Source organism: Panthera onca, chromosome B1 (genome assembly GCF_046562875.1).
Source record: "Panthera onca isolate mPanOnc1 chromosome B1, mPanOnc1 haplotype 2, whole genome shotgun sequence".
In the NCBI taxonomy this organism is placed as follows: Eukaryota; Metazoa; Chordata; class Mammalia; order Carnivora; family Felidae; genus Panthera; species Panthera onca.
The window spans coordinates 2,414,451-2,438,662 of record NC_138342.1 but is presented as its reverse complement, the minus strand read 5'-3'; the positions used below and the strand labels follow the sequence as shown (position 1 = coordinate 2,438,662).

The window sequence follows — 24,212 nt, the reverse complement described above, 5'->3', positions numbered from 1 at the left end:
AGGTGTGCGCGACCCAAAGGCTTCTTCGGCCTCCAATGAAATCACAAGAGACCAACTGAGGCCAAACCCACAACGACAGCATCCTCCCAGGGACTCAAGAGCGAATATTCCTGTCAAGCACTTGGTGGAGCCTGACATAGTTCCTTTTGCAAAAACCCTGACGAGCGAGCGGCACGCGGGCTCCACGCTCAGGCTAGGGGATTGATCCGGCGTGCACATCCGGCCTCGCACAGAAACCCTCCGACCTTACTGCTGACTGAAGACTGCAAATCCCCCCTCGTGGCCGGCCGGCCCGGCTTAAGGGAGACAGGGTGGGAGGCGGCAGAGGGTCTGGGAAGACGGCCACGACTCAGCAGGCCGACAGGACAGCACGGCCAGCGAAGCGGAGGGAAACTCGCCTCTCTGGAATGCTCTGTGGGGGCGGCAGCACTCAGTCTGGCTCTCAGACAGACACCGTCCCCGAGGAGCTCCTTCTGCGGGACTGGGACACGCAGGTACATGCTGGAGACCGGAATCCAAGCCCCGCTCTCGGGCGAAGCCGAGGCCCAACCCCAGGGAAGCTCTTTCTCATCAAGGCCGAGATGCCTCAGGGGGTTCCCAAACCTCCACCCAACGGAGCGGAGCGGAGCCTCAAGCTGGAGCCGTCCGTGCGTCCTTCCATCCTCCCGGGCTAGCTCCATCGGCCCCGGCAGCCCCACCCTCAGGGTCAGGCAGGGCCTGGGGTGGGGGGGGGGGGGATCCCGCTGAGGTCGCCTGCACTCACTGAACGCCTCCTGCACACGCGGGTGCGTGTGGCACGGCCGCACACCCAGAACGGGCAGCCCCGCCCCCAGGTGCTTATGCTGGGGGCTGGAGGTGAACCCAAGACGTCACGTCCCCGCTGCCTCGGCAAGTCGACGTCACGTCCCCGCTGCCTGGGCAAGCCAAGTGCTATGGGAGCGCGTGGCGTGGAGAAGGGCACGCGCGGTGTCCCCTCGGGCTGGAGACGGGCTGACGCAGGGCAGAGCGCGCACCCCCAGGGCTGCAGGCAAGAGAGCGAGGTGGGGGCGAGGAAGTAAGGACGCAGGGACACACTTGGAGGGCTGAGTCCTCGGGCTTTGGTGACAGGGGGCTCGAGGGATGGCCAGAGCGAAGGGCAGGGGACACGGAGGGAGAAGCCCGATTGGAACACTACTCCCTACCCGCCTCCTGCACATCCAGAGGGAGCTGGGAGCAGCGGGGTCCCTGCTGCCGCGACAGGCTGGAGGGCTGTCGCTCGGAGGCACCTGGGGAGAGAAGCCAGGGGGCGGGGTCCTGGGGTAACCGGGGTCCCCGGGAAAGCCGGTCAGGATGACCAGCACGACCGACGGGTGGTTCTGGGATGGAGGGTGGCAGGCGCCCCTCTCGGGATCACGGAGAAAGGAGCCCGCGTGCCGGCTGCACCCCAGGACCGAGGGCGGCAGCAGCCAGGGCACACGGTCAGCAGGTCACCCAGCTGCCAGTTCAAGGCGACCGACGTCTTCACAGAAGGGAGGGGAGGACGTGCAGACAGAAGCTCGAGTCTCCCTCACACGTACCGGGAGGTCTTCTCACACAGATGGCCAGAATCAGAGCCTCAGAAAGTGAGAGAAGAGTCTGTGCAGCCACTGAGTGGGATACACGCAGACCGCCCCCACGCAGCTGCGGCCCCCCCTCCACCCGCCGTCAGGGTCCAAGGACGTCTGGGGCGAGGCACACGCGCGCTGAGGGACAGACAGCCCAGCAGGGCTGGCCCCGCGCAGAGGATGGAGCCCGCGTCCCCCCGCGAGTGGCACAGGCCAAGAGCGGAGACAGGCACTGAGCACCAGCCCGCTCGCCTGAGCTAAAGAAGGAAAAACCCAGGCAAAGGCAAAACAATCGAGCCAGCCGGGCGTCGGCCCACAGAAGGGCAGGCCTGTGCGCTCGCTCCCGTCCCACGGCCACCCTGGCAGCCGGGCCTGTTGCCGCACCCCGACACTGCCTCCGGGGCCCGCTCAGCCCCCCACGTGTGCCGGTCCGGGCCGAGGGGACCCCGCCCCTGCTCTCGGGTCGCCCCTCACCGCCTCCGCTGCCCACCCGGTGAGCCCGCGAGGGGACCGGGACCGAGTCCTGGTCTGCGACAGGGGGAAGGAAGACCCGGCTGCCAGAGCTGCGGCCGGCCCTGCCTGTGTGGCCCGCTCTCCCTTCCTCCCCCTGCCTGCACCTCCCCAGGAGCAAACCCGGGGCGGCCCTCCTCACCGCCGGGGTCTGTCTTCCTCCAGCCTGTCCAGGCCTTTCTGCGGGGCTGGCTCGCCCTCCACGCACCTGCCACTGGGCGCTGTCACGGCCAAGTGGAGCCCTGAGCGTGGCCGCCCCCACCGCCGCCCCGAGCGCCTTCAACAGAACACGGGACTCTGTCTTCCCAGCGCAGCCCTTCCTGTTTCCAATCTTGCACGGGGCTCAGTGCACGGAGAGGTGGAAGCCCCTTGGTCTCTGGAAGGTTCTTTCTCTCATACTCTAGCAGCCTGAAGGCAGCTGCCTGGGCAGACAGACCTCACAACACATCTGTGACACGAGACATGCTTCCAGGCCACGGAACCACAGACCTCGGCCGAGCGCAGCCCAGTGCCATCTGTACTTTATGAGCGGGCAGGGGAGGACGAGCCGCAAGGGTGACTAACCTCCCGCGCAGCCCTGCCCATCGGCGTGGAAGCCTGGCGGGGCCGGGCACGGATCCCGTCACTCCTCCCGGACGGCCCGGCCCCGAGAAGGGCCACAGCGGCGGTGGGGTGACGGGTCCACGCGGGAAGCTTGTCGAAGCTTTCTTCTTGTGACAGTTCGCGTTCCTTCTAGGCTGTGGGTCTCCGTGTCTCCCCCCACCGCACCTCACCAGCACCCACCGCTCACGCCCACCCTGACGTGGTCGGGGCTGATGGCTCGCTTTGTTGTGACAGAGGCGCATACCCACACGTGCAAAGTCTACTTATGCTGAACTTCACTTCGTGAACGACAGGAAAACTGTGATCTGCTCATGCGGCCGGTGGGAGCCTCACATTTTTTCAGGGTCAGCGCCCACCGGCTCTCCTTTGTGCTCCAACGGCCGTGGGAAATAGCCCTCCGCCTCCGGATAAAAGGCGCTCACGAGAGGCACGCCGCGCTCACGGAGCCCACGTGCGCTGCGGATGGAGGCTGGCCTCCCCGGGCACCCCGCTTACAGACCAGCAATTAGAGGCGCTAAGACAGCAGAGCTGGTGAGGTGTGGAGCCAGCCTTCCCACACGGTGCCCCCGAGTTTACCCCCTTCACACCGCGTGGCTGCAGGATCGCCCCCTCGCAGTGGCCCTCCTTCTGCCCTCTTCCCCACGGGCCCACTCTGAGCCAGAAAGAGCTGCGGTGCCCCCACCACTCGCCCACCACCTTCTGATACCACCCTCGGCCCCGGGGAGGAGAGAGCTGCGCATTTTCTGTTGCTTAAAATACAACCCGCACGCCCAGATTTTAACACACTCACGCGAACAACTTATTTGCCAGTTTGAGCACTTGCAAAAATTGCAAAAGGGATCCAAATCATTTATACGGGCAAGTACAAAGGCAGCTTTTTAGAGACCTTTCTTCTCACCCGGCATAAAAGCCAACATTTCCTAAAACTTGCCTTTATGGATCACTGAGATGAGAGCGTGGTGCACGGGTATGTGTGGGTAACTAACTGGTTGATCGGTCCATTAAGGACACGGTACACCCCAAATGCACTTTTCCATCAAGGACGAGGAACAGGGTCCTAGGAACACATCGGCGTTTCTGCACCAGGACAGCCGGGGGCGGCCACGCGGCAGGCACGCCCGTAAACATCAAAGCCACCCCCCCACCCTCTCCGGTGAGCTTTAGTAGTGCCTGGGCTTTTCAGACTACACACTGCGTGGTTTTAAAATAGATGAAAACGTGCACTGACCGCGTAAGGTTCCTCCCGGACCGACCCAGCTGACCTATTTCTAGCTTCCATTTAAAAGGGAGGATGAAGCCCCCTTTCCCTGCATTTCACCCCCAAACCGGTCACCTCTGAACCGGCTCGCCTGCAGCCGCCGCCCTGAGGTTCTACTTAGATATCACGAAAACTGCAAAATGAAACAGCCCTCAGAAAAGAACGAATTTAAAACTGGTACCCTGCAATCAGTGACATTTACATCAACACAGCACAGCCACAAGAGGAAAATAAAAATTATTCTTTTTTTTCAATCTCAAACCTTCCTTTTGCCTGGCTCCCCAAACCTTTTTTGAAAAAGTTTCCTAGTAAGTTCAACTTTATAAGCTCAGATAATAATCAATCATTCAATAGGATTATCAGTGATTCCCTATGTACACGTATGAAGCAAAATCAGTTCGTTACATTTAAAAATATTAGATACAAAATAGTAATTTAAAGAAGATGATAGATTTGGATAATCCGGTTGAAACTTAATACTTCCCCCAAATTAGCTCCCTCGCTCCTCTTTAAAAGCTGTTAGAATTACCGCGGGAAGGACAAGATCGCTGCTGCTCTCCGTGGGGCTGACTTACGGCGCGAGCAGCCGGGGTGCCCCGGGGGCTGAGCTGGACCCCCCGCGACCGACCCACCGCCCAGCCTCGCTCCGGGTGTCCTGTGGTCCCAGAGCCGGGCATTCGCCGCCACAGGACTCACATTCAGCTCCATGATGGAGGCACGAGAAGAGCTTTCAAAGTTTACCCTGAAAATCTACCATTTGCTGAATAGTCTGAAAACAAAGCAATAACTGAGATGCCAAGTTGTCTTAGAAGAATTCTGCCAAATGACAAGAAACTTACCTGCTGATCGCTTAAAATGTGTGTTTCCTTGGACAACGCTTTGCCCAGATTCATCTTCAGACAAGAAGACTTCTGCCCCACACCAGGCACGCAGATCTAAACTATACGATTTGACCCAGTAGCAAGCCTGTGCATGCCAGGGAAGTTTAAAGACATTTCAGATGAAGTTCCACTTGGCTCTCCTTGTAACCCATGGCAACAGGACACTGCAGGAAGCTGTGGTTTGCCAGGGATTCAGACTCCATCTCAATTGTCTCAGATTAAAAAAAAAAAAAAAAAAAAAAAAAGGCCGTTTACATAAGTCACGCTGTGAGATCATTTTTCAAGTATTTCCTCTACCAAATCAGAAGAATCAAACTTGAGCTGATAGGGGTAATTCTCAGTCAGTCCAACAGCTGCAGAGAATTTGTTTTTTTAGCAGCGTGGCGCAGTTCACAGCCTTAATTACAGTTGCTGACGGTTCTATTATAAGCCTCCATATGCACGAGTCTGTGTGGTGCCAACCTGAGGAATCGGCCGCGTTCCTAAAACCCGTCTCGGGCATCTATCGCTGTTCTGTCTGCCTTGTCTGCCTTCAGACGCCTGACACAACCTCAAAGCGAGGGAACCGCGGCGGGTCCTCGTACGCACAGGGGGCAGAAAAGAAATAAGACACGGGTTCTAGAACCTAGGTACCACTGCAAAATTACCCGTCAACGTTCTGGAGACTCCAGGGTGAGGCGCTCACCACAAAGTGCTTCTTCACTGCCAAAACTCTACAGCCCTGGAGGTAGGGTCTCACGTGCACGGGCTCCAGCACTCAGCTCACCCTGGACCGTCAGATCGGAGCCGACGCCGGGAAGCAAACGCGATGCCCAAAGGGCCAAGAGGCTGGGATGCTGGCCCTCAGGTTTGGGGTCGGGCCATCAGCCGGCCACACTGACCATGCGGAGCCCATCCTTACTTTTGCTTTTCCGTGGGAGAGACGGGAGCATTCCCTGCGTAAGCGTGCGGTACGGAGAATCCGTAACACGGAGCACGTGACTCTGTGTTTCATGCACGACTGTACAAGACCTGCCCGAGAGGTGAAAATCTTACAGACCATGGGCATCGGCCCAAGCTTCTTCAGACTGCTTTTCTCTAGAGATCCACACGCAATAAAAGTATGAACCGACAGCACAGGGCTAGGAAGGGGCAGAAGCCTCCAAGACCGTCCACACCACCACCGAGTGCAGGAAGCGCCTGGCTCGGCGCACAGGAGCCGCCGGGGCCCGCGAGGGAGATGGCACCACCCAGGACTACGGGGAAGGGGGTCCCAGTGAGACGGGGGGACGGGAGCAGCGGCCTTCAGCCCGGGCCCCCAGGAGGTGGGCGGGGGCGCCCCGGGCTGCCCCACCTCCCCCCTGCTGCATGGGGCGGGGCGGGGGATGAGCCTCGGCCGAGAGAGCTCCCTCCAACCCCCCCACCCAGGGTTTCCTGGGCTCCCGCGGTTGCCCCGCCAAGCCCGGAGGGGCCTCATGTCCAAGTGCCACGGCCTGCCCACTCCACCTGTTCTCCGGGCCATAAGAGCAGGACTCATCGTCTTTCCCAAGCAGGCCAGCCAGCCAGTGTGAGGGAAAGCGGGGGCCACGGCCTGCAAACAGGCCCCGCGGGCACACGGATGAGTCGCCTTTCCTGGGTATAAATCAAGTCTGGCAGACAAGGCCGGCAAGCCCACCTCCTTCCCCTGGCGGCCGGGAAGAGAGAAGAAGCCGCGCCCAGAGCACCGTGTGGTACAGACCGCAGGCTGGCAAGGCTGAGACAGGATCTGGCCCGGCCCAGTGGGTACAGGCCACACGCCACCCCCCCAAGCCGGACACGCATGCCCTGATGTCACCCTCCAACACGCACACTCACACCCCATACGTGTGCACGCACAGACGCATGCACACACGCACCCATACACGTGCACCCATACATGTGCACACATGCACACTCGTACATGCACACACATGCACCCATGCACCCATACGTGTGCACACACCCATACACGTGCACCCATACACGTGCACCCATGCACCCACACGTGTACACACACCTATATATGTGTGCACACACGTGCACACACACCCATACACGTGCACCCATACATGTGCACACACGCACACATGCACACACACTTTCAGAGAAAACACACTGGGAGGTTTTCATAGGTGGCCAGGCCAGCCGGTGACTCTGTGACCAGGTTATCGTCCTCACTGATCTCCCAGGGGCCTGTACTACTTGTAGGTTTGGGGAGAGGACAGTGGCCTCCAGGCCAGAGTGCAGGCCAGCAGCACCTGGGCCTGGAAGGCCTGCCAGACCCGGGACGACCACCAGCGACCACCGGAGACCACCAGAGACCGGAGCCGGACCGCGGGACTGGTAGGCCACACCCCAGGGCACGCAGCAGATCCCGAAACCCAGCACCCGGGTGCCGAGTCGTGCACGCCGCCGCTCGGGTGCCGGACCTGTTCTCACTCTCACCGCCTCAGACGGAAGCGCCCATACCCCACCAGAGGAAGCTGACCCCCACTCGTGCATGTGGCCGTCGCGTGTGGCCCACACAGCCGCCCGCCGCCATCCGGCTCCACACGGCACGCGCTCTCGTGTCCCTTTGGGGCCTTCTGTGTCTCCCCGTTTGCTGTCAGCCTGCCCTTCTCTGCCGTCCGCAGGGCAAGGAGAGGGAGGGGACGGGGGCAAGAGCCTGGGGACAACCCCCGCCCGTGCCGCACGGTGCCCTCGGCCCCCAGAGCCCGGCTCACCTCCGGGGGAAAGGAGGGGTTCCTGGCTGTCAAAGTGTCCAAGGGCTCCCGCAGGGCGCCAAACACGCCCGCCATCGCATCCTCCCTATTCTGACGAGCGTGCTGACTCACGGCCAACTGGGGACTAGCCCCTAATAAGACCAAGCGTGGGTCTGGGCACGACGGGAAACGCCGGGTGGCAGTGGCGGTGTGGCCTGGCACTGCACGGGCTTGGGCTCGGCAGGACAGGGAGCTGCCCAGAGGCAGTGGGGAGAGGGCCAGCTGAGGTCGGAGCCGTCCTTGGCCCCCAACCCCAGGCCTGCCCGGCCGCGTGAGCTGCCGGCACTGGTCCACCCCAGCGGGAGAGCTGCGGGCCGTGGGGGAGGGTGCTCTGGCCCAGGAAGCCAGACAACAGGAAGCAGGTAGCAAGCAGCTACAGGCGCGTCACCGGGCTGGAGGGAGCCCAGAGGGCCTTTGTGCCCTCTGCCCGAGCCTGCCCAGGGGTCTGTCCTGAGCTGAGAACGCAGTGCAAGCACTCGGGGACGGCAGCAGAGGGCCCGTGGGGGGCTGGGTCGGGGCAGCTCAGGGAGCATGTCCAGGGAGGGTCCGGCCAGAGCACACAGATGGTGGGGGGGGGAAGCAGCGGGCATCCCGGGGGGAACACCGGCAAGCCAGGCAGAGAGGAGCCTCGTTCTCTAGACCCGGCCACCTAGAAAATTCTGGTGAACGAGCCCACCAAAGAGCTCCTCCCGTATCCTGGATCCCCTTGCAGCGGCCGCCGCCTCCCCAGGTGCCTCTCACTGGTTCCTGCCGCAGCCCCAAGCCAGTCTCGGGAGGGCGAGGGGCATCGTCCCCTAAATGCCCCGGACCCGTCATGCCTTCCCTGGTCTTCCGCCCATCCCGGGCACAGCTGGACCCAGAGGGAACACACGCACTCCTCTACAGGTTCAAGCGTGGCAGAGGGAGATGAGCGCAGACAGCAGCACAGCCTCAGGTGCAGGGGCCGCTCCCACCCCCCACCCCCTACCCCCCACCCCCCACGGAGAAGTCTGGACAAGTTGAGAGGAAAATGCATGGCCTCAGCGCCCCCTGCTGTCCAGGCCCTGAACTGCCAGTCCCTGCTAACCACAGCTGGGCCCTCTGCCAGCGGCCTTCCCCCCAGCACGGTGCTCCCGGGGGAGTGCGGTGGGGCCGGGGTGTTGTGAGAGCCAGAAGGAGCGGCGGGGAGCTTCCCGCGGGGCTCTGGCTCCAGCCAGAGAGGCCCCAGGGGCAGCAGGGCAGGTGGGCCTGGCTCAGCAGGGGGCTCGTCTAGAAAGGCCATGAACTGAAGGACCCCGCAGTCTAGAGAGCAGCCAGGTCCCCTCCCCTCCCGGGGCCACAGCGAGCTTGGGCACCATGGCTGTCACTAGGGTGCAGCCAGCTTGCTCGAGAATAAACATCCAGTCTGTGGGTCACTGTCTGCACCACCCAACACTGCCACTGTCCCCAATAAAGCTTTACTCACAGGACAAGCCCATGGCCTGAGGGCCACGGGGTGCCGACTCCGGCCCTCACCACGGCCTTTCTGCCCGGCCCAGATCCCCCCGCCTCTCCTGTGCCCCAGCTCCCAGGGCTCCTGCAGGGTCCCACCCCCGTGTTCTCCTGTCACTCAGACACTTAGGGGCTTCCTCCGGAAGCCCCCGGAGCTCCTGAGAGCTGGAGCAAGGCTGGGCCCCGTCCCTCCTGCCCTGCCACACGCCACGCCCCTTTCTCCCTCAGCTCCCTGTTGTGAGTTTCGCCAGAAGCTTCCACCACACTTAGAATAACACCCAAGTCTCAGGCTGGCCCTCCCTCCCTCCCTTCTGTCCCCAGGGCAGCTGTGCCTGTCTCGAGACCTTCATGTGCGGGCCCCACACGTTGAGGGACTGTGAACAGTTCCTCCTGAGAGGGGCCCACAAACCTATTCCAGCTCCCCCACCGCCATCACCTTGCCACCGATGTGCCGCGGCCACCATGCCTCCTTCCAGGATGTCCCAGTACCACATGCCTCACACCGGGTGCCCCAAGTCCTTCTTCTTCACCCTACTGACCCTCGAGCTCCTCCCTGGGCCCTGGCCAAGCAGCTCAGTCCAGGAGACTTCCTGCCATGCCTGCACCAAATCACAGGAACCGACGGTCCCAGAGCCACCTTTCTCCACTGACCTGTGCCCTGGGGGCTCGCGGGCCACGTCCAAGCCCCACCACGACAACTGTCACCGCCGTGCTGGACGAGCACCTTCCCCACGCGCTCTGCGGACCCCACACGCTCACCCCCTGTCACACACGCAGTCTTGCACATTCTGTGCCATATAAAACTTCCTGGGTCACCGGTCATCTTGGGACTGTCTCACAAACGCCAACACCGTCGGTCCACTTCCTAAAAACCTAAACACCTGCCTAAACACCTAGAGGGCGGAGACGTCCCCGCTGTCCACGCTGGGCCAACAGTGCCGGCTGTTTTCTCCGTGACCCGCCTCTCAGGCCACTGCCTCCTCGGTGACCGTCCGCCACGGTCAAGACTAAAACGGGCACCTTTTCAAAAACATACAAGACTCCCCTCTGACATTCCTATAGCCTGACTCATTCCCTGACCGTCCCCCCCCCACCAGGACCTTGCCCCCTTCCCGCCATCTGTCAGTAACTCCTCTCCCCGCTCGGAGGACAGGCCCCCCGCCCCTGCCTCCACGAGCCCCGGCTCCTGTCCAGCCTCCTCTCGAGGGCTCACCTGCACAGCCCTGGCCCGGTTCCTGCTGACACGTCAGTCCTCACTGCAGCCCTCCCGGGGTGTTGACCTCACCACGGCCGTAACTGCACCTCCCTGATGATGAACAGGGCTGGAAACCTTCTCCCGTGTGACGTGCAATCAGGCCGTCGTCTGGTGAAACACCCGCCTGAATCTCCTGCCCACTCTTCTGGTGGGGCCTCCCCCCACCCCCCTCCCCCATAATCTAGCAGTGGTGTATCTACACGCATGAAGGGCCCTGACATTCTCCGGGTCTCAGCATCAGCCTTGGCCTCTATGGCTCACGCCCCAACACCATGAGGCTGTGAGCCCGCACTGCCCTCAGGTAATGCTCTTGTGCTGCCCTCCGCGTTTTAGCTGGATTGAGCTGTGTTCGTAGGGCACGAGGACCTTCTTTCTTTCTTTCTTTTCCCCGCGTGGATCTCTTATGCCAGCACCACTGAAAAGACCACACTCAGCCCTGCTCTGCACACAGCCCACGTCCACGGGCACGGGGTCTACCTCTATGCACGCCCTCCTCCTACGGAGGAGGGCCAACACGGACCCTGTTTGGAGTTGCTTCCACTATAACACGTTTCGACGGCGAATGGCGGACCTCCTCCTACCTATTCTCCTTCAAGAATATCCGGGGGGCGCCTGGGTGGCGCAGTCGGTTAAGCGTCCGACTTCAGCCAGGTCACGATCTCGCGGTCCGTGAGTTCGAGCCCCGCGTCAGGCTCTGGGCTGACGGCTCGGAGCCTGGAGCCTGTTTCCGATTCTGTGTCTCCCTCTCTCTCTGCCCCTCCCCCGTTCATGCTCTCTCTCTGTCCCAAAAATAAAAAAAATTAAAAAAATAAAAAAAACGTTGAAAAAAAAAAAAAGAATATCCGGGCTGCTACGGGGCGCCTGGGGGCTCAGTCGGGTGAGCGTCCGACTCTGTTCTGGCTCCGGTCCTGATCTCAGTTTCGTGGGTTTGAGCCCCTCGTCAGGCTCTGTGCTGACAGCACAGACCCTGCTTGGGATTCTCTCTCTCGCCCTCTCTCCACCCCTCCCCCACTCACGCTAGCTCCGTCTCTGTCCAAAAGAAGTAAATAGACTTGAAAAATTGCACTGAATCTATATGCTATTTTCTAACCATACCCACAACTGATTATTGTATACTGACTATACCCAGCAACCTTGCTAGGTATTCATTAATTTTAATAATTAACCTCTAGATTCTAGATTTCCTATGAATACCATATCATGTGAGAACAACATTTTCTCTAAAAAAACTTCTTTAAGTTTATTTATTTTGAGAGAAACAGAGACAGCATGAGCAGGGGCTGGGGGCAGAGAGAGAGGGGGAGAGAGAGAGAGAGAGAGAGAGAGAGAGAGAGAGAGAGAGTCCCAAGCAGGCTCCACACCGTCAGCAGAGCCCAATGTGGGGCTTGAACCCACGAAATCAGGAGATCATGACCTGAGCCAAAATCGAGAGGCGGACACTTGGCTGACCGAGCCACCCAGCCGCCCCTGAGGAGAACATTTTCGTCCTTCCTTTGTGGCCACTAAATATCGATTGTTTTTACTCTCTTAGTAAACTCAGACTGGCAAGAAACATTTGAACAGAAATGGTAACAGCATCCATCCTTCTCTTGCTTCGATCTCGAGGGGAAAGCTTAAGTGTGCTGCCCGCTATGGGGACTTTTATGACCTCATCAGATTAAGGAAGTTCCCTGTAATGCCTATTTTGCTAAGTTTTGTTTTGTTTTGTTCTTGTTTTTCCCATGAACGGATGCCGACTTTTACCAAATGCTTTCCCTGCTTCTGTTGAGAGGATATATCATTTTTCCACTTTACTCTGTTACTGTGGTAAATTATATTGATCTTCAAGCGTTAAAAAAATATCCTGTCCTTGGAATAAACATGAACCTGCGCTCACGTCGTGATGTTAAGTGCTTCACCTGTGCTCACCTGTGGGCAGCCGGCCCCTCTCCTCCCCTCCCCCTCCTCCCCCCTCCTCCTCCCCTCCCCCTCCTCCCTTCCCCCTCCTCCCCCTCCCCCCTCCTCCTCCCCTCTCCTCCCCTCCCCCTCCTCCCCCTCCTCTCCTCCCCCTCCTCCCCGTCCTCCCCTCCTCCCCTCTCCCTCCTCCCCATCCTCCCCCCTCCTATCCTCCCCCTCCTCCCCTCTCCTCCCCCCTCCTCCCCTCCCCTCCCCCTCCTCCCCATCCTCTCCTCCCCCTCCTCCCCATCCTCTCCTCCCCCTCCTCTCCTCTACTCCCCCTCCTCCTCTCCTCCTCCCCTCCCCCTCCTCCCCACCCTCCCCCCTCCTCCCCTCTCCTCCCCTCCCCCTCCTCCCCCTCCTCCCCCCTCCTCCTCTCCTCTCCTCCCCTCCCCCTCCTCCCCTCTCCTCCCCTCCCCCTCCTCCCCCCTCCTCCTCTCCTCTTCCTCCCCTCCCCCTCCTCCCCTCTCCTCCCCCCTCCTCCCCTCTCCCTCCTCCCCCCTCCTCCCCTCTCCCTCCTCCCCCCTCCTCCCCTCTCCCTCCTCCCCTCCCCTCCCCCTCCTCCCCATCCTCTCCTCCCCCTCCTCCCCATCCTCTCCTCCCCCTCCTCCCCTCCTCCTCCCCTCCCCCTCCTCCCTTCCCCCTCCTCCCCCTCCTCCCCCCTCCTCCTCTCCCCCTCCTCCCCTCCCCCTCCTCCCCTCTCCTCCCCTCCCCCTCCTCCCCCCTCCTCCTCTCCTCTTCCTCCCCTCCCCCTCCTCCCCTCTCCTCCCCCCTCCTCCCCTCTCCCTCCTCCCCCCTCCTCCCCTCCCCCTCCTCCCCTCCCCCTCCTCCCCTCTCCTCTCCTCTCTTCTCCTCTCAGTCCGCATCAGGTTTGGGGGTCAAGGTTCAGGGGCCTCATAAATTGAGCTGGGAAGTAACCCCTCTTCGTGTATTCCTCTGCCCGTTTAGTCTGTTGATTTCTGTGTCACCGACTTCTGCTTCTGCCCTCATTTCTGCCAGCTTCCCCTTCCCGCGTGACGTTTTTACAGCTCTTCTTCTCACCCCCAGACGACTTTCCACTTCCCTTCCCTTCTCGTACGGGCATCGTGACACCACAAACGTCGCCGTGGGCACCCCGTACCCGCACGCCACGGGTCAGAGGGGAGGCCCGCAGCGTCACTCCCGACCCCCACAGTGACTCTCCTTGGAGCGACGGGTCGCGTTCTCCCACATGCACGGGCACCACCCGCTCGCCGCTGGTTTCTAGTACGCTGGCTGTGGCACAGGACACACTGTTGGAGAGTCCTCCGCGCCTACGCAGACCGGCTTTATGGCCCAGCACGCGCTCAACGTTCAAACGGTCCAGGAGGGGTAGAGAGCGGGCCATCGGGTGCAATGCCGCATGTCCATCCGGGAGGCCAAGTTGGGAGTCGTGCTGCTCAGATCCTCTCTCTTCCAGACTTTGTTCTCCTGCTCCAGCCGCCAGTTGCGAGGCAGGGAGTGTAAAAAACCTCCCGCCGTGTCAATTAGTCCACTCCTTCTCCTGCTTCTACCCATTTTTGCTTTAGGTACGTTGAGACCATGTTACTGAATGCATACAAACTTCAGGATGAGAACTTCTCACTGCCTCTTACGATTCTGAAGGCTCCCTTTTTAGCTCTAGGGATGCTTTTTGCCCGAAAGGCCCCGCTGGCATTAATGCGACTGCCACTGTTCTGATTAGTACTGCTCAGTGTGTCCTTTTCCAGTTTTTTGCTTGCTTTCTGTGTCCTTAACTTTGGATGTGTCTCTAGTAAAGAAAATAATCAGATTTTACATGCAGTCTGACAATCTTTTCTTTTTAACTGGTATATCTGATTCATTTAAAATCGGTGTTCTTGGGGCGCCTGGGTGACTCAGTCAGTTGAACGTCCGACTTCGGCTCAGGTCATGATCTCGCAGTCTGTGAGTTCAAGCCCCGCGTCGGGCTCTGTGCTGACGGCTCGGAGCCTGGAGCCTGCTTCCGATTCTGTGTCTCCCTCTCTCTCTGTTCCTCCCCTGCTCTCACTCTCTCTCTCTCTCAAAAAAAATTTTTTTTAATAAAAAATAAAAGCGATGTTCTTGGGGCATGAGGGTGGCTCAGCTGGTTAAGAGTTCGACTCCTGGTTTTGGCTCAGGTCACGATCTCGCGGTTTTGTGGGTCCAGGCCCCGCGTCGGGCTCTGTGCCGACAGTGCGGGGTCTGTTTGGGATTCTCTCTCTTTCCCTCCCTCTCTTGAAAATCAAGGACGAACCACACCTTCACCCTCTTCCTGAGCACTGATATCCCCTGGGGCTTGCAGTCCACTCACCTCCCAGCGCTCACACTCGTGGCCACGCTGTGATTTACTCGTCTACATTTTTAAACCAAACAAAAAAACAAAACAGCTATTCTCGTTTTATGCAGTCGCCACTCATTCGGACTGACTCACACGCGTACTGTTTCATCACCCCAGTTGACGTGGGTCCCCAGGCCTGCAGAGCTCTCCACCTGAGTCTCCCTCCGGGGAACCCAATCCGAGCTGCTGGTGTCCCGGACGAGGACGCGAGACAGGACTTACGCAGAGGAGCGGGGCTGCTGGTGGCCGGGGGGGCAGGGGCCCCTGGCGGGGTGCAGTGAGAAGAGAATGTTCTGAGAGGCCCAGGATGATCAGGCACCACCTGAAGGCTGACGTGAAAGCCGGTGCCTCTGGGGAGGGGACCGTCCGAGGGTGCGAGGACCAAGAGGTCGGGGACGGCCTCCCAGGCTGCCGAGGACACCCGCTAAAGAGTAACAAAGAGAAGTACAGAGAGACAGTGTGTTCAACAAGCTTCCCTTAGAAACAGGCTGACCGGCGATGAGTGTTCAAGAAAGGTATTTGCAGCTTGTACATTTTGAAACCTTTAGGCAAAAAACAAAAAAAAACAAAAAAAAAAAAACAAACTTAGCAAAGATTCACTCCTATGTCTCCCAATGTACCATTTTAACAAAAGCGAGAGGTCCCACACGTGGTAGAAAGACCACGGCTTTGCAGCCTAGCGTGGCCTAGAAGCTGCTGTTGGAAGTCCCTGCGGCTCAGCTTCCTGACCTGTAAGACAGAGAGCACGACGGTCTCCTCGCGGAGCTGACCTGAAGGTCAGAGATCAAAGACTGAGCTGCCCGCTGCCCGCTGCCCTCGATCAAGGGCGCAGACACTGGTGCACACGCGGGCGGCGGGCGGCAGGAGGGCCCAGCGCTCTCTCTTGGGCGAGGAGAAGTGAGCGGGAGCCACGGAGCCTGGAGGTCTGACCGCGGGCTGCCACCGCGAGCCGGGCTAGGGCCACTTGTCACCCCTGGGAGGCTCAGGCCCCTCCCACGAGCCTTCTCCCAGAAAAATGCAGCCAATGGCTGGCCAACAGGCTGACCCGAGAACGCGGGCTTCGCCGAGACCCCCTTCCCTGGGAGCCGTGTGGCTCCCAGGGAACACACAGCGGAACAAGGCCCGCACTCGGCACACTCACCTCTCTCCTTCCACCCAGCGAGGGGCCGCACGGGAGCCACTTCTGACCGCTGCTGACCCAACGCGGCCTGCTGGCCTGCACTGCCCCCCAGTTACCACGACACCACGGGCAAGGTGCCCCCCCCCCCCCAGCTCCAGCCTCCAGCCTGCGCCCCGCTCCTGCCTCTGTGACCCACCCCCAGACTCTGACGACCCTCCCACATCCAGCCTAGAAGACAGGGCGGCTTCAAAGACCCCTTCCGCCTCTAACATTCAAGCATCCCGGTTTCACATCAAAACACAAACGAACCTACTACTTGAAGCAACAATCAACCGAGGCCTGTTAGTTCCAGTTTATTGTCAATCAGTCTGTAAGAACTTATCTTATTTAGAATTAATTTTTAAGCTAGAACCAAACAGATGTTTGCATAACCGTGTTCACAGCGCCAAACGGTGGGAGAAACCTAAGTGCACGTCGTCAGAGGGATGGATAAACACAACGTGCGATGTCCACACAACGGATCACGTGGATAAAAAGGAAGGACGTCTTGACGCCTGCCACGCCGTGGACAAGCCTGGAGGACGTTATGCTCAGTGAAACGCGCCAGACCCGGAAGCAGAGAGCCCATGTGATTCCATTTTCACAAGGACCCAGTGTCGTGAAACACTAGAGACGGAAAGTGTGGGGCTCCAGAGACCAAGGGAGGGGGTGGGGAGCCAGTGTTTCACGGGCACAGAGGTTCAGTGCTGGGGACGGAGGGTGGGCACGGCCACACAACACTGTGAATGTCCTTTTTTTAATGTTTATTTCTTTTGAAAGAGAGGGGGAGAGAGAGAGAGAGAGAGAGAGAGAGCTGGGAAGGAGCAGAAGGAAAGAGAGAGAATCCCAAGCAGGCTCCATGCTGTCAGCACAGAGTCTGACATGGGGCTCGATCCAACGAACGGTGAGGTCATGACCTGAGCAGAAACTACGAGTCACAGGTGCCCTGACGCCGTGACTGCTCTTAATGGCGCTGAACTGGACACTTAAAAAGGGTGAATTAGACATATGTGTAACGAATGACATCCTGAACAAAGGTGGGAATAAGCCACAAAGATTTTTCCAAAACATTCACTGACAAAGGACTCGTGTCCAGAACATACACACACACACACACACACACACACACATATACGTACATACAAAATCTGAAACTAGGAAAGGATATGAATAGGCTAATGCAAAACGGAGAAAACTCGAACAGCCCAAGAGCCTCCCACGGACCACTCGGCCTCACGCACCATCAGTGAAATGCCGGGTAAGACCAGACGCCATTTCACCGAAATGGAAACTTCCCAGCCCGCCAGCACCAAGCGCGGAGAGGAGGGGTGACGGGCTCACACGCCGGTGACCCTAGCCTGCGTGAGAAGGGTCACCGAGACTGGCGCGTGGCCACGCCTATCACCGGCATTCTATGCCTGGGAAGCCCTCCCTCCCGCATGTGCCCACGGGGCCCCGGGCGCAGGTTTCCAGCTGCCCAGCGGGGGGCCGTCCACGGCGGGGCGGATGCGAGGCCGGGACGCTCACAACAGACGCCACAGCACGACACGACTGGACTAAAGCCTGCGGGTCAGGTGGCGTTTGAAGGGAGGCGGAACAAGACAGCCGGTGCCACGGCCCCTGTGCAGACCGCCAGGCCGAACGCACGGTGAACTGCAGTAGGGTCGGGGCCGCCACGGGTCCAGGGAGAACGGAGGCGGCCTAGGCGGAGCACAGCGGTTCTCAGGGCCGCGAAACCCCGCCTGTGACACTGTGATGGAGGCGGCGTGACATCACACACCTGTCCACAGCCTGAGAACGGAGAGCACGGAGAGCGGCCTCTCACGCGAGCCGTGAACCTCACAGGGACACGTCCGCCCGGCCCGTCGGCCGACATGCGCCACGCCGGTGAGGGGGGGGGAACAGCCGGGGTCACGGGGGGGGGGGGGGGGTCGGGGGCTCTGCACCTTTCTGTGGTCCTAAAACCGCTCTGACAGCCAAGTCCATTCACCTCTTTAAGGAATATGGATAAAAGAAAAGAACTCGGTGTCTGTGGATCGATACGCTGTCTTTAGAGGGGGGCGACGAGAGGCCCTCCCTCGGGATTCTTGTGAGGCCGAGTCAAGTTCACGTCTACCACGTTTACAGCAAGGCACGGTGATGTCCGCAGACTCGTGGGGCAAGAGGGGCAGCGATGAGACAGGAGACGGTCCGCAGACACGGGCGGGGGGCGGGGGGGGGGCAGGGAAGGTCCGGATGTGCAGGAGAGGCCCCCCACACTTGAAGATCAGGGCGACAGCAGGAGAAGGAGGGAGGGGAATGGGTGAGGGTGGGATTCCAGGAAGATTCAGGTGTATCTGCACGACCGACGTTCATTTTTAAAAACCTGATGGAGAAAGAAAATAACTAAAATTCAATTACCTCAAGATCATCAAGGGAGCGAGTGATACTAAATCTCTTGGATCTTCCAAATGATCTCCGAGCAGAAGTGCGCTGAGAAGTCTGAGTGAGTCCAACTCCCCGCCCAAACTTTGAGCCCTAAACACAAAGAAAAAGTACATCACGTTACCTTCTCGGGAAGAGAGGCTGAGTTCTGCCTGACACCCTGCCGTGGAGACGAGAGGGTCGTCCCGGGTTAATCTCATGCTCTGTACGAACGACCCCGATCCAAAACCCAAAGTTGAAAATAAAAGTCACCCCAGGATCTCCACGCATCCGCTCTGCCCCTGAAGCTCGGCGCCCGGAGACGAGCCCCGGCTCACGCCTGCAAACCGCAAGGAGGGTTGTGCCGGCTGACCGGCCCCCAAAGGCTCTCACCAAAAGAGCAAATGAAGAACCACGGACGAATAACTGGGGAAACATAAAGGGTGTGGCCAGAGAAGTAACTATTAATGTAAACGTTATGCTTTTACATAATTTCACAGGCATCCGAGGAAATTGAAGAATCCCCAGATGGTCAGCTGGTGTCTAAAGACCAGACCAACTCAGGTGCACAGGACAACAGGCCATTAACACGTCTTGTTCTTTCTCTGGGAAATGACCAGAATTAATTCGCTGTCATTATGGGATTGTCACTTCCCCAAATGCGATCTGGGTCCAACAAAGAAGGCCTCCCGTTTTAAACGTAAAAAGCCTCACAGCTGAAATCTCTGATGTCCTGGGTACTCGAAACCCTAAAGTGACCAATTTCAGGCACAGAGGAAGTGAGCGTGTTTTCTGCAAACTGGGAGGCAGGCCCTGACCCCCTCTGCCCTCCTCCTGCACGAGAACCTCGGCCGTCCTGCAGGGAGGCGGCCTCGCCTCACCGCCTCGTACAGCTCTGGGGGCTGTCTCGGCACCAAGCCGTCCCCACACATGCCCTCGCTCACCCCCTGTCCCCGGACTGCACCTGCACCCGGGCCACTCGGCTGCCTAACACCGGGACCGCCGTCACCCGACGTTCCTGACACAGACTCGAGGGGCCCTCTAGTCACAGTGGCCTCCGAGGGGGCAGCAGCCCTGAGGCCACCGAGCCCTGGCTCTCCCTCCTTCCCCTCCCGGCCTCCCCCCGGCTCCTTCCAGCCACTGGCCGCTCCCCTCACGCTGTGCTGTACTGACACCCAGAACCCGGCTTCTCACCCCTGCCCCTCAATCACTCAGGTCCGAACCAGAGAAATGAGCACCTTATTTTGAATCCTTTCATTTTTATTAAAAAGTCACATAGGTGTCGATAGCAACGGCCTTCATTTCGCCTACTCCGTGTGGCCACGGGGCTCTCCACAAGTGTCTCCAGCACAGTCGCGGGCACAGGAGCACGGGGCGCCCGGGAGGAGCACACGACAGGTCTCGGGCTCCAAGCAACTCCCCGTCTACAGGTCCCCCTGAGAGGCTACCCGTGGCTGCGGGCCACACTCTGGAAGAAACCAGAGGCCCCTGGAGGCTACACTGAGGACAGTGACTGCGGGTCAGGACCGCTGGGAGGCTGAGAAAGGGCCTCACTCCCAGGGAGAAGAGAAGGCAGGGCTGGCAGGAGCAGAGGCCAGGCTGGAATGCAGCGGCGGGACAGGTAGGGCAAGGCCACGCCGCACACGGCACTGGCACGGACGCTTCAGCGAAGTCGTCCGAAATACAGCGCGTAAGCTCAGGAACCGGCAGCCTGTTGGCCACGGGGAGCAGAAGAACTGACCCAAGAAGCAGCGGCAGAAACAGCAAAACGGGGCAGAAGGGGAGGGAGAGAGAGAGAGAGACGGAGAGGGAGGGAGGGTGAGGGAGAGACAGGGAGGGAGGGTGAGGGAGAGACAGGGAGGGAGGAAGAAAGAGGGAAAGAGGGACAGGGGAGGGAGGGGGAGGGAGGGGAAAGAAGGGACGGGAGAAGGAAGGGGAAGGAGGGACGGTGGGGGTAGGAGGAAGGGACGGAGAAAAAGAGGGAAGGGGAAGGACAGGAGTAGGGGAGGGAAGGGAGGAGGGAGGGAGATGGAGAGAAGGAGGGAGGGCAGGAAGGAGGACAGGAAGGAGAGAGAGAGGGAGGGAGGCAGAGGGAGGCAGAGGGAGGGAGGGAGGGAGGGAAGGACTGTCTCAGGGACAGCATAAAGGGCAGGTGTGAAGAGAAAGGGCGGGACATCCGAGGGTCGCACCTGCAGCCGCCGCTCGGAGTCCTCGGACGAGTAATACAAGTACCTCGAGAGCCCTAACATCCCACCAAGAGCTCGAGAAGCCGTCTGTCTGCACGCTGTCACAGCAAAGGCACCTCTCCCTCTTCCTGTGCGCATAGCGGATGGTGCTGTGCGCGGGGAGCAGGACAGCAGCTAAGTGTAACAAGGGACAACGGGTGCAGGAGCACAGAGAGGTGACCACGACACCCACACCCCCAGAGAGGAGCCCAGGGGACAGCAGGTGGAAAGCCGTCACCCTGAGCGGTCCCCCGGTGAAGCTGTGGGAGCCGCGACGGGCCTCCCCCGTGGACCGAGCCGGAACTCAGCCGGGAGCTCCCGCTGAGAAATCAAGTTGCACAGGAGATCCGCTCGTCCCCTGACAGGGCTGGGTGACCTGTGCGCACTGCCTCTATGCTGGTCTCGGGGACACTGCTGGGGGTGGGGGGGGGGGGAGCCTTGTGGCTCCCGTTCAGACCCAGGTGCGTCCCGGCCTGGTGGCCGGCACCCCAGGCCCTGGCTCTCCGACACTGTCCGCACCCGCCCGGCCTTCTGCCTCCTGCTGTTTGCTCACCGGGCTGGTTCCCTGCCAGCAGGTGACCAGATACGACCCATTCTCGAGAAGAATTTGTCTAAGAGATTTCTTTTTCAAAAAATAGGCAAAAGCTGATTCTATCTATAAAATGTATCTGGAGCCCCGCCATCTCTTTCCAGACCACTGCTCCCCCTGGCCCCAGGGCCAGTGTGGGGTGGCCAGCCCCCTCTGGGGTCCTCCCCCTCCCCCGCCCTGCGCTATGTGCTCCCTGACACCTGCCCGGTACCCCTGCTCAGCACCCTTCAGGGGATGCCACGCAGCGGGTGAGGCCTGGTCCCTGCCGTCCAGACCCTTCCGGGCACCCGCTTCGCCACCCCGCCTTTGGCCACGGCCCCCAGGCTCCTCTTTTCAGAGGCCACCGCTAACTGCACTGGCTGCCGGGCTGCCCTGGGGCCCCCTCCGAGGCTGCTGGCTCCCCCCCACCCCCGCCCCCGGGGCACAAAGTGGCCCAGGAAGCAGGGCCCTCTGTCCTCTGAACACCTCCTGCCCAGCACAGGGCTGGGAGAAGAGCAAGAGCCAAGGAAGACGAGTCATGCGGGCACCTAAGTGCCCAGCATCAGGGGGCCCAGGGCCGATGGGCCAGGGAAGCCAGCAGCCGTTCGAACGCGCGGCCACAGCCGAGGTGAGCACGCGGCAAACGTCAGTCCGTTGCTAGAGCAAGGGCGCCTCCACACGCGTACGAGGCGAGCCCTTCGCACAACTCACGTGTGTGCTGTTCCAAATCCTCATCTGGGGGGAGTGGGTAGGGAGCACGTGGCTTTGTGACAAGACCCAAGTGTAAGTTTTAAGCCCAGGAGGCTGCAGACGACACCCAGGCCGGGACCGGGCCACCGCATCGCAGCCGACACCTGGTCCGGCACGCAGACCCGCAGGCTTTTGAAGCGTAAAGGAGAGAGAGAAGCTTAACAAGCGAGCGGACAGAAGAAAACCCCTGCCCAGAACCGACTGGGGGTGGCCGCACTCCAGCAGTTCACCGACGAGCAGAACCCTCGGCATTTGTTTGCTTGCTTCCACCGCCCCCTTCCCGTGTGAAGACAGAGAAGTTCCTGCGGGAACGACCAGGAAATGCCCGCGGACTCAGCATCCCTCGGGCACGGAGTATTCACTCTCCCCACACGGCGCCAGAGGGGACATGACACGGCCAGGACACCGGCCCCCCTTCGGCACCAACTCCCCTCTTCAACTGCTGACAACTCAGCACAAGTACTGAGCGCTGTAGTAGTACTCAGCGCCAAGTACTACAGGAGGCGAGGGGCGACGCCAGGTCACATGTCACGTCCGCGTGGCCCAGCCACAGGGAGCAGGCTCCGTCTCGCTGCCCCAAGAGCCACCTACAAAGCCTGACTCCAGACGTCGAGATCACGGCCGGACCGCCAGCGTCACCTGCAGCAGCATGAGGCCAGGCTTCCGGAAGAAGCAGAGGGCCCTCCCGTGCACCGGGACCCCGCGCGGGATTCGGAGAAGCCACCCACCCGCTACGTCCGCCTCAAATCATGAACGGCGGAGGGCCCCTCGGGGATGCCTTCACGCGTCCCGGCCAAGGCTGAGCGGTGTCGGGGCCTCTCCAGGGTGGGAACACCAGCAAACGGGGGAAGGCAGAACCCCACGGCCCAGGGTGCCAAACTGCCTCCGCAAGAGTGCAGCCACACTGAACCGTCCCACCGAGCCACCACTGGAAGTGGCTCATTTCAGCACAAGCAGTGACCTAGACCAGCCAGTCCCACCTCCTCAATCTCCCCGAAAGAACGCGGGAGCCAGTGAGGCACCCGCTCAGGGTCGCCCAGCCGGAGGCCCGGGGCGAGCCGGGGACCTGCGTGTTTCACTTACGATGAGAACTAGAAATTCCGAACCCAGGGTCTAAACGCTAGACCGTCAGCCCCAGTGGGGCCAGAGCTGTGTCTGTCCTGCTCGCATAACGCCCCCCACTTCCCACCGGGCCGGTACACAGCAGGTGTCAGGAAGCACTTACCGAACAAGTAAACTCTCACAAAGGAGACTATTTCTCTTCCGTGTCTTATTTATGTGTTTTTGAGAGAGGGAGAGAAAGCACACAAGCAGAAGAGGGGCAGAAAGAGAGAGACGGAATCCGAAGCAGGCTCCGGGGTCTGAGCTGTCAGCACAAAGCCCGACGCGGGGCTCGAAGTCACAAACTGTGAGATCATGACCCGAGTCGGATGCTCAACCGACTGAGCCCCCCAGGCGTCCCTAAAAAGGAGACTATTTAGTTCAAAATGGAGACCAGATCCTCTGAAGGTTTTTCTAAAAAGAGGGAACATAGAGAATTTGAGAGGTAAGACTTCCAGCCGACATATTTACGGCTCCTGGCGTATCAGGCAGCGTCTAGGCAGACAGCAAGACCACACCACGTCTTTCAACAGGGACAACTTCATGGAAAGAACCTCTAACCAGGCGTCAGAGACCCGGAAAGGCAGAACAAGATCCTAAGAGGTCAGGAGACGGCCGCCGTGGGAAAGGACTGCACCCCCAGGGACAGAGGAAGCAGTGATGTAAACTCAGCAGCCAGATGGGGGGAGGGAGGGGAGCGCTGGTGGGGGACCCAGACCTCGGATGTGGCCACATGGTGCCTGAAGGACTATGAGACTGGCCCAGGGGGAAGGGGGAGCTGAAAACTGGTCTCAGAGGCTACAGGAGGAAGAACTGCTGGGCAGGGGTGAGGAGCGGCAGGGAGCAGACAGGAAGGGTCTGGACCTTCCTCCTCCCTCCTGGCCACTCCCCCAGGACCTCTGGAGGCAGAGCCAGAGGGGACCCTGCTGGCCAGGGGAAGGGGACACAGACCCCAGTGTCCCAGAGCTGATTACAGAAAGGAAGCTCTAAAAATAAATCTAATTAAATAAATCTAATTTTTAAAAAAGGGAGTTATAGGGGCGCCTGGGTGGCTCAGTCGGTTAGGCGTCCGACTTCAGCTCAGGTCACGATCTCGCGGTCCGTGGGTTCGAGCCCCACGTCGGGCTCTGGGCTGATGGCTCAGAGCCTGGAGCCTGCTTCCGATTCTGTGTCTCCCTCTCTCTCTGCCCTCCCCCGTTCATGCTCTGTCTCTCTCTGTCTCAAAAATAAATAAAACATTAAAAAATATATATATAAAAAAGGGAGTTATAAAATTTTACTGAAAGAAAATGAAGCCTAAGTAAATGGAGACAAATACCAATTTCACGGATAGGAAAACTCAACATTCTAAGGATGTCAATTCTCCCATGGGTCTACAGATGAAAATACAATTGCAAAAATACGTCAGTGGCATTTT

At 59.9% G+C, this 24,212-nt stretch overlaps 1 protein-coding gene across 7 annotated transcripts in view; it reads right to left on the bottom strand.

The window, feature by feature from the left end:
* RGS12 (regulator of G protein signaling 12) overlaps positions 1–24,212 on the bottom strand; it is a 122,205-nt gene that overhangs the window by 63,484 nt on the left and 34,509 nt on the right. For 4 of the 7 annotated variants that reach the window (XM_078446342.2, XM_081795474.1, XM_078446344.2 and 1 more), the window contains exon 3: positions 18,149–18,265. The exons of 1 other annotated variant lie outside the window; for it this stretch is intronic. In XM_078446342.2, the coding sequence (XP_078302468.2) occupies positions 18,149–18,265 (117 nt within the window). Of the gene's footprint in view, positions 1–4,793; positions 5,029–18,148; positions 18,266–24,212 lie in introns of those variants that run through there. 2 more of the 7 variants (XM_060655516.3, XM_060655517.3) reach the window with 2 other exon arrangements.